The 19,135-nt window shown below is 35.5% G+C and overlaps 1 protein-coding gene across 50 annotated transcripts in view; it reads left to right on the top strand.

Moving 5' to 3' along the window:
• Positions 1–19,135, top strand: part of PHF21A (PHD finger protein 21A) — a 191,697-nt gene that overhangs the window by 27,554 nt on the left and 145,008 nt on the right. For 33 of the 50 annotated variants that reach the window (XR_008620111.2, XM_063608417.1, XM_055093613.2 and 30 more), the window contains 5 exons: positions 1,735–1,775; positions 3,403–3,514; positions 9,673–9,809; positions 14,791–14,823; positions 17,137–17,202. Coding sequence is in view for 49 of the 50 variants with exons in the window: in XM_063608417.1 (XP_063464487.1) it covers positions 9,756–9,809; positions 14,791–14,823; positions 17,137–17,202 (153 nt within the window). In the remaining variant the exon portion in view is untranslated. The remainder of the gene's footprint in view (positions 1–1,734; positions 1,776–3,402; positions 3,515–9,672; positions 9,810–14,790; positions 14,824–17,136; positions 17,203–19,135) is intronic. The other 17 variants (XM_057299307.2, XM_057299309.2, XM_055093604.2 and 14 more) reach the window with 1 other exon arrangement.

Here is a 19,135-nt window from a genome sequence, read left to right as displayed (position 1 = left end):
TGTCCAATTTATCAGTCTTTTCCTTTTTACTATATTTTAAAATGGTAATATTTTACTTCCTAATCAACAACTTGGATGAAAACAGTTCCAGAAAGTCATTCATTTAACAAATAATGCTGCTGGAAATCGATGCATAAGAAATTATCCCCAGCCTAAAAGAGCTAACGTGAAAGCCCTAATAGGGAAGATAAGCCCTCAACAGACAGCTTAAGTGTCTGTTTAGTCAATTCATTGACTTAACAAACATTTATTGAGCATTTACTATGTGCCTGGTACTGTTTGAGGCAACCTTTTGAGTGGCACAGAGTCCTGTAGATATCAGTAGTGTTAAGAATCCACTTTTAAATAACTGCATTGTTCTACAGATTGTTGCATGATTTCTCTTTTGGTTGAGAGTCATCCTAACCTTGGTGATTAAAATTGTTATTTGCATGGGCCTGAGAACTTTAAAAAGGACAGCTGCTAAAGAAAAGGCAGAATAGAATAGCACATTGACTTTCTTTGGAAATGAGTGCTAACTGCATGAACTGGGGCCCTTTTAAATAATTTTATCGTATGTTTGGTATAACTGTACATGGTTAAACAAAGATTTACAATCTGGGAGACATGAAGCTCTTTTGAAATATTCCCTGAGGCAATGAGACACTATTGGAGTAATATCAGTCAACAAACACCATATTTAAGGCAAAAGGAAGACATGTAGTTTTAGAGCATAGCATAGTGGAGTTTAAATAATTTAATACTAAAATATTAAGGGAAAAGTTTTAATTTTTGTTTCCTAATATTGGATTGGGATCCCAAAACCTAAATTTTCTTTCTGGCTTCATCACTGATTAGATATGTGGCATAGAAACAAATAGCTTTTGTGTATGTGGTTTACAATCTAAAGTGGTAAGATGTGGCCAGGCACAGTGGCTCACACCTGTAATCCCAGCACTTTGGGAGGTTGAGGCAGGGAGGATTGCTTGAGCCCAGGGGTTTGATACCAGCTTGGGCAACACAGTGAGGCCTGACTCTACAAAAAAATAAAGTAATAGCCAGGCATGGTGGCACACTTGAAGTCCTAGCTATTCAGGAGGCTGAGGTGGGAGGATTGCTTGAGCCTGGGAGGTTGAGGCTGCAGTGAGCTGTGATTGTGCCACTGCACTTGAGCCTGGACAACAGAGTAAGACATTGTTTCAAAAAAAAAAAAAAAAAAGGTGAGACACATCTAAGAATGTGAAAAAAAGTTTAATTAAAATTCTGACTATACATTATTATAAAATGCTGTGATTTTAAAGCCTTATATAAGGCAAATACATTTCAAGATTAATTGAAAAAAATGCCTTTTATGAGGACCAAACTAAGAACTAGTGATGTTACCTTAATTTGTTAATGTAAAACAACTGACAGTAGAGGTCACTTGTTGGGGATGGAGGAGTAGTTGTATGTTATTTAAATGAGGTGCATTTCATTTCTATGTGTCTCTTAGGAAAGGAAAATTATCAACTACTTACTTTTGCTTGTCTTGAAAAACTATGGAAAAGTAGCAATTTAACTGCTCTTGAGTTCTTTTCTTTGCTGTAAAAATTACCTATTGCTTCTTTTTTTCTTTTGGGTTTTAAAACTTCGGAAACTTTTGTGTGTTTTGTTTTTTCTTCTTAAAATCAGTAATCTTTGAGTCTTCAGCTTTTAACGACATGTCATAAATATGTGTGTGTTGTCTAATTCCATTTTCCCGTTCTTCTGTTATAGGGGGCTAGAGAGCTGAAGGAGAGCCAGTTTCCCCAAAATTGGTAAGTACTTTGACTAGGTAGACATCGTATGCCTGATCCTGATGCTAGCTGGATAGTTATTCAAATATTGTGATTTTTTTTTTTTTTTTTTTTTTTTTTTTTTGCAAATAGGCTCTCTCTCAGAAATGGGGCTTTGCTATTTGCACTAAGTGGAAATGAATTGTCTAATTTCACGTAGCTATACTTCAAATGCATTTGTGTTTCTGCTAATACAGCTAGGCCTGCATGTTCCACCATTCGATAACCTGTTAAAATGTAAAAGTCCCGTTTTCCAAAAATGTCCTTAATGCAATGGTTCTGGTTGAGAATTCAAACGTCAAGAAATTCAAAAGTTCAGATTCCCAGCCAGGCCCAGTGGTGTGTGCCTATAGCTCCAGTTACTTAGGAAGCTGAGGCAGGAGGATGGCTTGAGCCAATTCAAGTCGTCCAGCTTGAAGCTGGCAACAAAACGAGACCCTCATCTCTTAAAAAAAGATTAAGATTCCTATAGTGTTTTGTGTTACTTAATATGCTGTTCTATTTGATGGCCTTAGTATATGTGCAGAATGGCTTAGGTTAATTTAACTGTGGAAACTTGACTTTGAAATTTGGGACTCGTGTTTATTTACATTCTTAAAATTAATATTGGATTAGTTAGCTTCATGTCTGATAGCACATTTTTAGCATGTGTTGTTTTATATAATTCTTCAAAAGGAAAAAGAGAAAGAGAGAGAGAAATGTAATTGTGGGGCATACAGGCAAACATTTTTTCCTAGTATCTACTTTGAGAGATTTTTTTAATGGCTCTTCATCATTCTTAAACATTTCTTTGAATGCACAGGGCAATCTAGTGACTAGCCATCAAACAAATATTAACTTTATTAGGAGAGTGTGTATTATGAAAAAAATTACACTCAAATAAGATAGCTGGAATAGGGTAGTCGCCTAGTGCAAGACTACTCCTTTTAAAAAAAATTTTTAAATCCTCTCTCAAATAGTAATTAACTTGGTGGGTGGAATAGATATAGTAGATATTTGGCCCAGGTTTCCTTTTGATAGTTTATGGTGCTTGTGGTGTCTCTCTTCCTTTTGGGGACTGGGATTTGAACATGTTTAATGGAGGCACTTGAACTAGTTAATCCTTGCATTTACTACCTTTTTATTCTACTTGCCTTTCTCTCATTAAACCTTTTAAAATAAATAATCAAGATCCTATAGCTCTTTACTTTGACATGGGATAGAATCTTAGAGAAGCGACCTTAACCCATTTATACCAGAGGTTGCAAATTTTTTTTGTGAAAAATCAGACTTTGGCAAAGAACTTGAGCAGTAGGATATAAATAACTCCCACAAGCTTAGTGTTCCAATAATGGAACACTAGGTATAAATGGGTTAAGGGCCTTCTCCTCCAGTATTTTACCTTGTGTGGCAGTTTCTTCTAGATCCCTGACAGGTTGTTATTCAGGTACATATTGAATACCACATTTAAAAAAAATGTAGCTCATTTTCTATAATGTATTCTGAGGAATTCTACTTCCACAAAAAATAAGTATTATTGAGGTGGGGTGGGGGTGGGAAAAGGCTTCTGTGGTCAAGTAATTTGGGAAATGCTGCATTAAACAAAGTTAAACAGGTTTCTTTACTGCAGGACTTCTCAGAACCTTTAATATGCTAATGTGCATTGTGAATCTCCAAGAGGGGGATATGATATGCAGCATTCTTGAATACTTCTAATGACAGGGAGCCCACTACCTCATAAGGTAACCCATTCCTTTTTTGTACGACTCTTATCCTTAGTTCTTCCTTTTCCTTATATTGATCTGAAATCTATCTCCCATAACTTCCACTTCTATTAAGTATTTATTGGTTATGCTGAGACTACCACACCCACTTGCATTATCCTTTGTGTGGTATATATTTGTAAGATTCTGGCCAGGCTTGTCTGGACCGTTTTTTTAAAAATAGTCATTAAATATTAATAACATTCTGGTAAATGTGACAACTAGTTCTAAAACCTTGGCCTCATTGTCACTATGCTCTCATACCTTACTCCCCAACCTCCTCCATTTTCAATTTCTGTGTATTTTAAAATTTACTCAGTTTTCCTTTTGTTGGATGTGGTTGGGATAATTTAGTAGACATGCCTTATTTTTGTAAAGAAAGTTAGGAAATAGAAGAATGTGTGTATTCAGACAGCCTGGACCCCAGGAAGCAGAGGTAGAAACTGTATATTGGGCTGAGCACTGATGATGGTAGGGAGGGGTCCAGGACACTACACAGACTTGTGAAGGAGGGTGCTATGGGGAACCCTGGCCTGGCCCAAGGCACCATAATAACCTGCACGTTGCAGTGGAGGTATGACCTGCGTAGAGATTCCTTTTTTAAAAAATGAGGACCTGCCCCCCACCCCCTCCAAAACAAATAGAGATTAGAAAGATATTTTATACTCACATACATTCAGACATTTAGATATCATAAATGTAATGATATGTATGCATTTTTTTATTTAATAGGAAACAACATTATTAAATATAATTTAATAGTATAGAAACATCCAACTAGCTAAGGAGGTCAACAGCTGTCACACCAGAATTTTAACATAGCAACCTTACCAGATTCAGAGGGTTCGCCTCTAAAATCAGGGTTGCCAAGCTCTTTGTGCAGTAGTATTTTCTGTTCACCTGTGGAGTGTCATAAAAGAAACACTGTGATGAAAATAAATCAAGATGTGTTGAAAATTTGCTAAATGATAAGAAAATAGACATTACATTATGTTTTTTAATGTTGTCATTTGTATTGATTCATGTTAATAAATGTTAAAGTTTTTAATAAATAGTATTAAAAGAATTTTATTATTTTTAGCATTCATGGTAATTTTAGCACTACTGCTAATAAAGATATTATTTTATCTACCTACATATTAGATACATAGTAGGAAGTATTTTGTACAAATTGAAACCTGATATTCAAATATTAAGCATGGTACAAGAAGTAAAGATACGTAGATGACTGTCGAGACCTACTTTTTCCTATTTAAAAAAATGAATTAAACCTACTTTAAACATTGTGTCTGAGAATATAGATAAAAAGCAGAGGAGTTTCACACCAAATAAATGCATGTTATAGAGAACATGGAGTTGTCCTTTTTAGGGACAGTTTGGGGGCACACTGTGTCATGGACTTATCGTTAGTTAAAGAAATGTTGGTTGATGAGTCAAGTTTTGATTGGAAAAAGGTTTCTGTCAACTCAGTAACAGCAAAATATTTCTTAGCAGTAAAATTGGAGTTATAGCTTTCCTATGAGTTATTAGAATCGTAATGAAAGACCTGCAGGTCACATATCGTCAAGCAGAAGTATACCCAGAGAAATAGTTAGAAGAACCTCCATAGAGAATTTGAGAACAGAAAAGCCTACAGTCTTCTAGATATATACTATGTAGAGAAGTTCTATTAAAAAGTCTGTATAGAGAAAAGAATTAAGTGTATTAAAACTATCATAAAACTTTACAGTTTGCAAAGGGCTTTTCATATAATTTTGCCTTATTTAAACCACAACAGTCTTATGAAGTAGGTGATATTGTTTCCATTTTCCTGATTTACAAGCAAACAAACAAATGAACCCTGGGGATGAGAGTAGTCACACAGTGAGTAAGTAGAATTAGCATTTTTTGTTTTTTGGGATGGTGAATGTGCTTTCCAGATACCATGGCTGACCTTTTTAGTGGGATTTTATTATTGTTTTTGTGTGTTTGGTTTGTGTGTTTGGTTTTTATGTTTTGTTGTTGTTGTTGTTGTTGTTATTGGAAAGTTAGAGGCCATTAGATATCAGAATGGTTTGACGTGTACAGTTTGGAAGATTGCAAATGCTAATATTTTGGGCTAGGCAAGTGGCCTTGCTGATAGTGACTTGTAGAGCTGTTGGATGGTGAGAGTCACTCATTATGGTGGAATGCAGTGTGTTACTGTCTTGTGAGTCTGATGGTATTCACTTTGCAGCAACTGATTTGTTATTTATAACTTGTTAGAATTGGTCAAAATATGTTAAATCATCTTTTACAAATGTAGCCAATAATTCTTTTGGTGCTATAAACTGCCTCCCAGTGGTATTCAGATGATGACTGCATGAGATGTCCAAGACCTCAAAATATTTTTTCAGCTGGGTGCAGTGGCTCACACCTGTAATCCCACACTTTGGGAGGCTGAAGGTGGATGGGTCACTTTAGCCTAGGAGCTCAAGACCAGCCTAGGCAACATGGCGAAACCCTGTCACTACAAAAAAATACAAAAATTAGCCAGGTATGGTGGGGCACACCTGTAGTCACAGCTACTCAAGAGGCTGAGGCAGGAGAATCACTTGAGCCCAGCAAGTTGAGGCTGCAGTGAGCCGTGATCGCACCACTGCACTTTAGCCTGGGTGACACAGTGAGACCCTGTCTCAGGAAAAAAAATTTTTCAAAATATTCAGCATATATTCGTGACCAGCCTGGGCAACATATGAGACCCCTTCTCTACAAGAAAAAATAAAATTAAAAAAACAAGATTCAACATGTACCTGCCTTGTTTTTGTAAACTATAAATACATGTCTATAATTTGTTTCTTTCTGCACAGACCAGTCTCTTAAAATTACTATCCAGAAAGAGATCTTTCTGAAGAAAAGAAAAAGAATTTCAAATGAATCTTCTAATCCTTCATATGTTTTTCTACAACTAGTCCTAACTTTTTTAACCCTTTCAGTTTTATTTTGAAATAAAATAATTGGCATTTAGAGTCCTTGCTGAATAAAACTTCATGCCTTTGTGTATCTCTGAGAAGCAGACAACAATCTGTTGGAGAAAGTAAAAGCCATCGGCTCCTCATTAACTTGAGTTGCAGGCTTATTATTGTGCGAGGCACTCTTTGACATTTACAGTCTTCAAGTTAAACCCTGGTTTTAACTTTTTCTTTTCCTGAGCATTTTGTTTGATAGTATAATGTTTTCTGATGCTTTATCTACAAATCCTTGGTTAATGTCTTCTTGTTTAAAAAGATGTGCATATTTTTTATGGAAAATTTTGAAAATATCAATACCCCAAAAAGAAGAAAGTAAATAACTGACAGTGCTACTACCTAGAGATAACCATCAGCAAATTGCGAAGTGGCACCTGACACAAATTCTAGACAGCTCAGAGTATTATTATTTTATAGGTCTTCAGTTTGATAGACAAAGCATATAATCTTAGTTATATTTTTGTGTCTTAAAAGATGGAAGTTTTTCATGTTTGTTGGTCATTCTTATTTCTTCTGTAAATTGTTTTTTCATAGATTTTTGTTATCAATTTTTGAGGGCCCTAAATATATAAACTGTATTAGCCCTTTCTTATGTATAATGTTAAGTTCTTTGTGTTTTAACCTGCCGTTCATTTCCAGAGTTTATGTGAATTGAGTTGAACTATGGTTTTATGTTACTGTCAGTAGAATGAAGTACGAATATTTGAAAAATACACCTTCAACTTCAAAGTGATTCTTGACAAAAATTATAAGGAATCATTTTGGACACATTTTCTGGTAGAGCCTTGTAAAAATTAAAACCAAGTGTTGTTTTCAAGAAGAACTGTAATACATAATCAGGAATTTGAGTAGGGAGATTATTTTGTTATTTAAAATTAAAGTGGCTGTGTAGTTTTAACTTTAGTATTGCAGGTAGAGTAAGCTTACATGATAACAAAAATCTTGGTCTTAGTGACTTAATTATTCTGATATTTATTGATTGATTGGTTATCATTCCAAATATTTTAAAAGATAGTAGCTGGCTGGGTGCGGTGGCTCATGCCTGTAATCCCAGCACTTTGGGAGGCCAAGACGGGCGGATCACGAGGTCAGGAGATCAAGACCATCCTGGCTAACACGGTGAAACCCCGTCTCTACTAAAAATACAAAAAAATTAGCCGGGTGTAGTGGCAGGCGCCTGTAGTCCCAGCTACTCAGGAGGCTGAGGCAGGAGAATGGCATGAACCTGGGAGGCGGAGCTTGCAGTGAGCTGAGATCTTGCCACTGCACTCCAGCCTGGGCGACAGGGCGAGACTCTTTCTCAAAAAAAAAAAAAAAAAAAAAAAAAAAAAAGATAGTAGCTAAAACTACCCAGATTTGTTCACCATAGTATGTCTCCCTTTCTAAATTGTTAATAACTCCCTTAAATATACTGCCTTTTAAAATGTTTTGTTTAACATTATCATTATACAGTAAACTTTTCCTATCCTTTGCAAATGTGAATTTAAAGGAATTTTGCACTTTTGGAATTTATTCTTTTTTAGGTTTGAGTATTTTGATGTTATATAATCTAGTATATAAGCCCTGAGAGAGAGATTTCTGCTGATGTTTTATGCCTAATGAGAATAAGCAAATATATTGAAAACTCATTCACAAGAATATATTCCCTAGTTAATGATTCCATTATAACTCTGTTAAACCAGTTTTCAAAGGACTCTTAGAAAACTTAGGTTGAATATAGACTGTACCCATAGGTAAATAATATTTAGAAATATGAAGATCATGAATCTTATTGTATTGGTTTAAGGAGTAGTGGTTTCTCTAACTTTCTGATTGTTCCATTCCCCAATTTATATGAATGCTAAAAAGCTGCTCTAGCTACAAGCTTTATAGGTGCAAAGAAGAAAAGAAATTTGAAGTAAAATTTAAATTTATTCAGGCAAAAACAGACTTTTGCTTTGACAGAGTACCTAAAATCATGTCTAAGGCCACCTTCAAGAAAAGAAAACAACAATAAAGGATAAATTAGCCATCGAAATAATTTAAATTAGAGCAGTAATGATTGAGGGAGATAGGAAGGTCAAGCTGGGTGTCATATTAACAGATTTAGACTTTTGACATTATCTCCACATGCCGTTATATGTATAGTCAAAGAGATGACTGGCAAGCTTGAAAGAAGATGATTTTCATTGTAAAGCTGGACATGTGTTCCATTACTAGACCACCTCATATTACACACGATAGATACATTTTAAAATGTCCACATCATAACTTTGTGGATAGTACAGTTATATTGCATTGTATTTGTCTGTTTTGAGTATTAATTTGTTAAATGTAAATGTTTAAGTTATACCAGAATTTCCCCATTTTGAGTTTCTCTGTTTTTTATATAGAGTAAGAACCCATCCAAATAAAACTACCCTGGCATTCGTTAACCTCCGAGAAACCCTGAACTCTCCAGTCCACTCTGTGTGAAGTTTAAAAATGTATGATTTTGGCTCAGCGCAGTGGCTCACGCCTGTAATCCCAGCACTTTGGGAGGCTGAGATGGGCGGATCACGAGGTCAGGAGATCAAGACCATCCTGGCTAACACGGTGAAACCCCGTCTCTATTAAAAATATAAAAAAATGAGCCGGGCGTAGTGGCAGGCGCCTGTAGTCCCAGCTACTCTGGAGGCTGTGGCAGGAGAATGGCGTGAACCTGGGAGGCAGAGCTTGCAGTGAGCTGAGATTGCACCACTGCACTCCAGCCTGGGCGACAGAGTGAGACTCCGTCTCAAAAAAAAAAAAAAAGTATGATTCTGTTGTTATATGTCTCTTTCTGAGGACAGTGTGTCCTGGATGGTTATAGTCTCATTGAAGGCAGAAGTGGTCTTACTCAGCTCTGTATCCTCAGTATGTAGTGATTAACACAGTGCTGAACATGTAGTGGGTGCTTAGATGTTTCCATGACCAGATTAAACCCTTTTTTTGGTTTTTCATTTCTCAGTTATTTGAAGTGTTCTTTAGAGGAATACTTGAAGAATTGTTTTGAGGGAAAAAAAATCTCTTTGGGAAATTTCTTGCCCTGCGTTAGAGAATCAGATATTCTTTTACTAACATAATTTATTTAACATAAATATTATATTTATTCCAAATGTAATGATCCAAAACATTTTATGATCTTTACAGCTGCAGTGAGAAGAGGAGTTTGTTACTTTAAACAGAGGCTGAAGAAACTATAGAATTAGCAGAGAAAGTGGAGAAGGTAGAGGATGGAGTTGCAGACTCTACAGGAGGCTCTTAAAGTGGAAATTCAGGTTCACCAGGTACGTTGTATTGTTGGCTTCTCCCACATTGTTGTTAAGTAATGGCTAAGATTAGTAAACAAGTCCATCTCTGGTGTTTAGTATAGTTTTTAATAATCTTTAAGACAATTTTGTCCAAGAGTCATGTCGTTTGCCTTTTATCACTACTCGACAAAGTCATAGATACTGCTTTTAAGAACTTAAAGTATTCCTGACTTCCTTTCTAGAGAAAAGAACTGAAAAGATTTTTTTCATATACCAAAGGTGTTAACAAAAAAGAAAGAAATCTTTTTTCTGCTTTTTGGTTCATCTGAAGGACTTTATTCATGTGATTTAACTTGCATGTTTTAAATAACAACATGTCTAACTCAACTACCATATGTACTAAAGTTTTTACAGATCATATGACTCAGCTTTATGCGTTGATTCCAATCTTAAAGAAAATGTGATTATCTTCACAGATGTTTAAATTTCAGATTTCACAATCCTTATATTTTACAAAAAGCTATCTTTATATAATTACATAATTAAAATTTGTTATGTAAACAGAGTACCACTGTTTTATATCTTTCTAGACTTTAGCTGGACATCAGGCCGAAGACACACATACACATGCATGTATCTAATCCTTGGTACTCAAAAGTGATAAAGGATGATGCATTGACTACTTTTGAATTTGTAACAATTGGGGATATGGGAGCGAAGGATAAGTAAAACTACTTTCTAAAGATGTTTGTTCTTAGGTATAGTTTCCTTTGTTTATCTGAGTAGTCTGAGGTAACATTAACTTTTGAAATCGTTGGGAGAATATCTTGGGCCTTTGGTAACCACTAGATTTGCACATTGCTCAGAATTAGTGTAGGTGAGAACTTAAAGGAAGCTTCAAAAGCACCTGTTCAGAAATCCCTGCTGCTGCTCCGGATCTCGTTAAACTCTTGTTCCGCTGCAGAGTTGGCCCTATGCACGTGGGCTTCTTTAAGTAGGTAATAAGCTGTGTACTTTTTTTTTTTTAACTTTGCTTCTGTTACTAATTGAGGAGAGCAGAAATTTGTTACAAAAACAAGCTCGTCTTTTTCTGAGTGAAATTAGTTTAACATTGAGGTGTGTTGAATACCCAGTTTGGCTGAATGGCAAGTGATAAAAATTAAATTCACATTTTATTCAAAGCTGACATCATCATAGAATGAATTTTGGGAGTACAGTAATCAATCTGAAATTTGTGTGGATCAAGGATAATTTTATGATGTTGTGTGTGATTTTTGGAGTTTTTCCTCCTCTGAAGAAGTATTGAGATGGCAAAGTTAACATTCTGCTTTAGTTCCTCTTCACAAGATATGAGCAAGTCCCAAATAATCCTTTCTTGAAAGGCTCATGACCTAAATTAATTGAAGTTAATTACTAAATATTTTGTTTCATATTCTGAATTCAAGCATACCAATTTTATAAACATCACAATTATGAAAATACTTAATATTTATTATTCTATTTTAAATCTAATTAAAATTTTAAATTTACATTTGTTGACTCAAAAGGGATATAGTTCTTAAAGTTATTCTAAACACTCTCTTACTATTCATATTAACTGTCAGCTTTGAGCATAAAATTAATAGCTTTTATATTCATCCTTTATACAACATTTTGCTTGTGTGATTATAAACATTTATTTACATGTCAATAATATTTTAACAGAGAAAGCATATATTTCACTCCAGTTATATCTGTAATACTTTACTATTTTTGAAAAAATAATTTATATGGTGTCACCTACACGATCGTTGATCATGACAAATTGAGGCATGCCAGAAATGACATCAAGGTAGGGGTGTTGGTTACTAGGCTGAGACCAAAGCCAGAACATACATTTGACGAAATAATGGGACAAAAGCCACCCTTTGTTGCATTTCCAGTTAGGGAATGAGATTAGGGCTGAAATTGAGCTTACTGGATAGAAAATGCGTTCTGAAACTATCTGGTATTGTGGAGTGAAAACATGTTTTTGTTCTTTGTGTTTTCTTTATGAATGGTGAGATAGTTATGAAAGTAGCAATGTACACATAGTTGATGTTCAGTAAATATTTAAATAATAATGTCCTGTGATGGACATCTCATCTTTTTGGGGAAATTGCCTTTTTTCCTCCTCCCTTTTTTGATCTTATTTAGATTTGATGGAAGTCACATTTAAATTTTCAGGGTATTTACTCCATATGGAATGGAGAATAGTATAAAGCAGAGGTTAGCAAATTTTTTTGTAAAGGGACACACAGTAAAATATTTCTGGCTTTGTGGGTAATTTATGGTTTCTGTCACAACTACTCTGCTCTGCTGTTGCACAGACAAAACAGCCACGAACAATATATAAATGAATGAGTAGGGCTTTTTTCCATAAAACTTTATTTGCAAAAACAGGTGGTGGGCCAGATTTGGCCTATGGGTTGTTTTGCTTACCTTTGGCGTGAAGTATATCCTCAAGAAATATTGCCGCATTCTGGCGGAAAGTAACCTAACTTTGTTAACACAATGTCAGCTTAAAGTTACTAGGGATTTGGATGGTCCAGTAAGTTGGCCAGCTCGTCCTGTCCTACCCCTGATTGTCTGAAATGCAGTTTAACTGCTTACAGATAGAAAAATTGGCTTATTTATTTCCTCTAGAGGTGAAGACTTCATGTGGTTATCAGTGAATTTTTAAATTCCAGTGTCTGGAAGAAAACCTTTTTCAGCTTCTAAAATGTAACAGCGTAGTAGCCAACCCTCTGGTAACCAAATCAAAAAGGAAAATCAAGAGCTTTTTTCATTGAAGACTGTGGCTAGCATTAATGTAAAAATGTATGTGTATAAAACCTTGTGTTTCAGTCCCCTTAAACTCTTGGAATATGTATTGTTTCTATTTTGTAGGTTAAGACTAGGATATAGAAGAGCTACTACCATTAAATATGAAGTCATATAGTGACACATACCTTGTGTATTTGGAGGTCCCATGGTTGGCAACTTCAGTTATCTAAAATGTGTCTTAGCATCAGGGAGAAAGACTTTCGATCAATTAGAATAAATGTCTGAAGTGATACACCAAAGATTATACATTTTACTAAAGGAGGGTTTCTTAGATTATTACAACCTATTCACTCGTCTTTTTAAAATTAGTCCAGTGAGTGTACCACACAGCAGGTCTGAAACAGCAAATTTGAGCTGGGTTTCAGGGTTGTTAGAATAGTAGCAAGAGCTGCGCATGGTGGCTTACGCCTGTAATCTCAGCTACTCTGGAGGCTGAGGTGGGAGGATTGCTTGAGGTCAGGATTTTGAGATCAGCCTGGATAACATAGTGAGACCTCATCTCTTAAAAAAAAAAATGCTGGATATGGTGGTGTGCACCTGTAGTCCCAACTACTTAGGAGGCTAAGGTGGGAAGATTGCTGAAGCCCAGGAGTTGGAGGCTGCAGTGAGCTATGATTGTGCCACTGCACTCCAGCCTGGGTGACAGAACAAGACCCCATCTTTAAAAAACAAAAAACAAAAAAAGAATAGTAGCAAAATGTGCTGGCTGACTACTTGACGTTAAGGAGTGGACTGGAAAACTACAATGTGGATTTAAGAACTTTAAAACATAGTAGTTTGGGATCTTTTTTGTAAGGAACCTATTGTTTATAGTTTAGTATATTAATATAATCATTCCTCTAAGTATCAATAAAAGCTTGATTTTTAAATTTTTTTTCTTCTTTTTAAGAAGTTAGGGCGGGTGGCTCACACCTTAATCTCAGCACTTTGGGAGGCTGAGGCGGGAGGATTCCTTGAGCCTAGGAGTTCAAGACCAGCCTGGGCAACATAACAAGACCCTGTCTCTACAAAAAATTAAAAAATTAACCGGGTGTGCTGGTGTGCACCTGGGGTCCTAGCCACTCGGGAGGCTGAGGTGGAAGGATAACTTAAGCCCAGGAGGTTAAGGCTGCAGTGAGCCATGATCACACCACTGTACTCCAGCCTAGGTGACAGAACAAGACCCTGTCTCAAAAAAAAAGTAGTAGTTAGATAAATATATAGTATATTTTAGAAAGGTTTTATTTTACAACTAAACAATTTAAAAGTGCCTTGTCACCTAAAGAGAGTGACAAATTTTTCCATTAGATGAAAAATTGACTTGGGTAATAGCTTATTCCCAGATACTTTAGGACTTCTGATGCTCCTTTATCCTTCATATTCTTCTGTCTATGGTTATTGTTAACTTTGGGCAGTGATGTTTTTAGAAGTTGGGTTAGGTCAAAAGACATTCATTTTTCTTCCTTTCCTTTCCTTTCCTCTTTCCTTTCCTTTCCTATTTCCTTTCCTTTCCCCTTTCCTTTCCTTTCCATTTATTTGGGCTTCTCTTTTCCCTAGTAAAGATCTTTTCCATTCAGTATTGGGTAGCACTCTTTCCCAGAGGAATCGAGTTAGATAGAGTTTTGTATTGTTCCTGCACTTCCTTGTTCTCAAAAACTGAGCATCACTGCCCCACTGAACTTATCCTCCCCTGCACCGAACTCCTTCTTGAGAGAAGACAGTGGCAAAGTCACATGGGACACTAAGCTCCTCCTGTGGTAAGAAACAAACCAATAGACCTGCCAAATCTGTACTTTGCTCTGTGTATGAACAGGCCGGTTTTGTGTGGGGCCAGCTTCTTTCCAGGCCTTGTTTTGGGACTCTAGACATTTACAACATTTGAAAGGGATGCTTGGCTTTTGGAGCATCCAGCTTGTTTAAATTCCTTTCGGACGCCACTGTCACCCATCTCTGTCCAGATTTAAAAATCAGGCACTTTTTCATTTCAAATATAAAGTGGTGGTTTGATTTTTTTATTAAAGGAAGTGTCTCCTGAGCCTATTACATGGATCACAGAAGGTTTTAGTCTGTTCTGATTGTGGTGTTGCTCTTTTTTTGTGTTAACTTAAAATCCTAGATTTTTTGGTCCAAACCTGATTAGCCATAGGGAGTTAATATGTAAGACTGATGGCTCTTTTTCTCTCTTTATTACCAGAAACTGGTTGCTCAAATGAAGCAGGATCCACAGGTAAAACTACTATTGTTATTCATTTAATTGTTAAATTTAAAAATAATTTAAAATAAAATCACCATAAAATACTTAAATATAGATGGTACTTAACTTTTAAGAATTATTTCATTTCTAATAGCAATTATTTTTAATACATTGATCTTCAGGTTATAAGGGTTTAGAAAAATTCATTCTATTTTAATATAGCTATTATTTCATCTTTGTTACTATTATTTTGGTGTTATATTAATTGGTTTGAGTATTTTGGAGAAAAATATTGAGTTAATACTTGTCATATAGCTTAAATTCATTTCCATGAACCCACTTATTCAAAATCAGAGTTTTTGAGGCTTTCTGTCATCCCAATATTATGAAAAGAGACCCCAAACCATTTTTATTTACTTGGAGTTTATATTATAGAACATTTGAATAGTACTGAATTCTCTATGTTCAGGGTAAGAATTTTAGAGTATTTTTTAAAAGAAGCATTTTAGAAAATTTTATTTTTGAAAGAACCCTTAAAGGAGGGTTAAAAAGTACCTTATGTTACTTTCTAACAGAAAAGTTAACAGAGAATGTTAACTTTTCTTTAAATTCTCATAGGCATTTTTCACTTAGGCATTTTATTCTCTATTTCTGAAGAGATGTTTTCCTAAAAACTTACCTTGTCTTCTGATAATTATATTTATTATTGGGCATTGTCTCTTTTGTAACCATTAGATACTAGGTCATAAGTATGGAGAGTGTTTATCAAATATCAAATATATCTTTATCTATATCTGTATCTATATCTGGGTTGATAAACAGTACATACAGGCTTCACTGTAAAGTAAAATCAAGTTTTTGATTGAAGAATGGTACTGAGGCACATTGATTTTTGGAAGTAAAAAAATAACACTTATCTCTACAAATTGAGAACTCAGGTCTAACTATTGTGTTTTGACTCTGAGAGCTGGCATTGGTAGCCCATACTTATTCCTGTTGAATGATCCTACTTCCGTGAGAAACTTCTCCTTTTTTTTCTTCTTTTTTTTGGTATATTCACAATTTAAATTGGATTTAGATACAAAAATTAGCCAGGCATGGTGACGGGTGCCTGTAAGGCCAGCTACTCAGGAGGCTGAGGCAGGAGAATCACTTGAACCTGGGAGGCAGAGGTTGCAGTGAGCCAAGATCTTGTCACTGCACTCCAGCCTGGACGACAGAGTGAGACTGCATCTCAAAATAAATAAATAAATAATAAATTGGATTTAGGGAACCAAGAGGTGGTAGACTTTAGATTAACAGGTCCTTTCCTATTTAATGTGGTAAACTACATTATCAGCAACTGTGAAATGTTACTAGAAACTATCATTTCTGTTATAGTTGGTGATCATGTAACAGAATTGTCTTAACCTGAAGAATCTGAGGTGGGCAGGACAGTAACTTGTTGGACAACAGGTGTGGGTGATCTCATTGGAGAAGCCTTATGTCAAATACACTAATAAAAAAGTCCACACGGAGTAAACCAAATTCAATAGACGGGGAAGATGTGTTCCCTAACCCTGACAGAAGACCAAGCAGGGTAAATTGAAAGAATTGTATGTGAGACAAATCAAGTAAAAGCAGTCTCTCATTAGGGTGGTGTTCAGTCTGCTAGTAGGCTGTCCTGCTACATTAAGCATTTGAAAACTTTAATTTTGGAATTTTTTGCCTACTTTAGTAAAAGGCAATCATGCTCTGTGTATCTCATCTAAAATAGTATTCTTTTTTTGATTCCTAGAATTTTAGAACTGAGAAAATGCCCTGGTAGTCAGTGTGTTAATTTGAATGATGTAGTGTTAAGGCAGTTGCAGTACTGACAGCTTTTCAGATCTAGGCTAAAATAACAAATGTACTTTGCTAAATAAGGGAGAGGGCAAGTGGAGAAAACCTCTTATCTTTGTTGATAATGCTGTGAAGCATGTAGTGTGTGCATACTTATAACCTCCATTTTCCTACTTTTGTGTGATTAGTGGAGCTTTGGGTTTTCTGTCAATGGATACTTTCTATAAAGAATAAGAATATTTTAGTGGACAGGTACTCTTACCGTACAAGATGCTCAAATATAAAACTTCGTGTAATTTAAAACAGTTGCAGAGGAGCTGCTCCTGTTTTGGTGCGAGGAGCCTGTATTTAGGATCTGTGCATTAGGTGATGGTATTATGGCCACAGTGTAATGCATGACAGATTTGATTGGCTAAATGCTTCGGGTTGCCTCATCATTTGTAATGCAGTATGCATAGTCTTCCTGCTACTATTCTGTTAACAAATGAAATATCTTTCTCACAGATATTTTTTCTTTCCAATCAGAATGCTGACTTAAAGAAACAGCTTCATGAACTCCAAGCCAAAATCACAGCTTTGAGTGAGAAACAGGTAGGGGAAAAGGGGAGGGGGGCATATTTTTAACGTTGTGTTCTAAAGATATGTCTGCTCGAGGCTTCTAAGAGAACTGCTATTTTTCCTCATGTGTGAAAATAAGTGTGGGCAGCCAGACTTGGTTTTAATTTTGTTTGAGCTCTGTTTATCTATTTTTATTTTTGGTTGAAATCAGTCTCTAGAGTATCCCATGGTTAGATGTTACTGGCAAATACCTAAAAGCAATGTGGCAGGCTGCCGTTAACTGTGTTAATTAAACTCTATAGTTTACCTATAGGGGATGGGGTAAAGGCAGTTAGTGAGAATAGGTGATAGAGAATCTTGTAGGTGCTGCATGTACCTTGTTACCTGTCTTAAAGCCTTGAGCTGACATTAAACTTACTGTGGAGAGAATCTTCTTGTAAGTAGATTGCTCTAAATGTAGGTCTCCCATTCTAAGTATGGTCATGCCTTTATGTTAATCTCTATTAGATATTGACCTACTATTACGTGAAAAAACTTCGGTGAAATCTTATTAGACTTATTCTATATAGGGCAGGAGAAGAACATCTTGCTTTTTTCCAAGGACACCTGGAAAATATTCTTTGGAATTTTTTGTATGATGACCTCCACTTTACCAATTAAGGCAGTGCCTGCCACCAGGTGGAGTGTGGCAATTGATAGAGCTATAAGTAAATGTTTATGGTAATCCCACAAAGCATTTGTTTTCTTGTTTCTTCCCCACCACTCTCCCTCTGGTTAGAAAGAGTGGTTTTCTGTCTTGGAGTAGGTGAATATATTAATCAAAAGAATAAGGTGATTTGCAGTTGATACTTCATTCCAGTGACATTTTATTGAGGATTTTTGACTAAATAGTTCTCAATAACTGATTTTTATGTTGTTATTTAATGTTATTTAGTGAAATAATAACAATGAGAATAATTCATTTCTGGAGATTTTTTATTGTGTTTCTATTGTGTTTTCATTTAACTGAGGGGAGAAATAAACTTTGAGAATTATGTGGAAGAGATATGAATCATTAATGTTTCAGAATAGAATCATCTTCCAAGCTGAGTGAACAACTGCTTTATATTCTTCCCTCCTATTCTTATGCGTCCCCATCTTGTCTTCTCCACAGACAGGAGGTATTTTAGATTAGGGAATTGCCAAACTAAAATTGGGAGGAGGTGGGATGGTGGAGAACAATTTGTAAGAAAAAATATAAACAGAGTCGGTTAGTATGTATTTGGCTCTGAATGTGATTCAGTTCTCTAAAGTCAACATGATGTGTGTTAGTGAAAGTGTTCTAGCTTTAGAATTCTGTTAGCGCTGAGCCTCCTTATAGTTTCAGGGTTAGTTTGACAAGACGCCAATGAATGAGTCACATTTGCTGAAAAATTCACGTGTTCCAGCAGGGGAAGAAGGTGAGAACTGATTAGTGGAGTAGGGGTTGGGGGATGCTGTTGGAAAGTTAAGATAACTTAAGACTACATTTGGGGAAAGTGGGACAATTTTTGGAAATTTACATCTACTCGAAATTTTTGTGAGAACTAACATAGATTTGGTTTATTTGTAACTTTTTATTCTTTAATCTTTTTTCTGTTAGGGACCTTATTGAATAGAAAATTGCAACTATCTATGTTAAGACATTTCATCAAGTGGCAAGCTCTAATTGTTCTCTGAACTAAGTTTGCATTTCAGAAACTGGAATTTTAAAAAATGTCTAACATCAGGAAAACTTTAGGTATACAAAGTAAGTAAAGCTAGAGTTAGAAACTGAAATCCAGTCCTGCAATTTTTATATTTCCTTAACTGTTAAAACAACCTTCTTGATGGAACAGAAAAATATCATTTTTAGGTAGGCTAATACTTGAAGGAAGCACAGCTGTAAAGTTCAAAAGCTCATCCCTCCTCAGACTTATTTTCAACATGTGATATTACTCTTTGGTTT

The sequence above is a fragment of the Pan paniscus genome, chromosome 9 (genome assembly GCF_029289425.2).
Source record: "Pan paniscus chromosome 9, NHGRI_mPanPan1-v2.0_pri, whole genome shotgun sequence".
NCBI classification, from domain to species: domain Eukaryota; kingdom Metazoa; phylum Chordata; class Mammalia; order Primates; family Hominidae; genus Pan; species Pan paniscus.
This window is presented reverse-complemented; position numbering and strand designations above follow the sequence as displayed.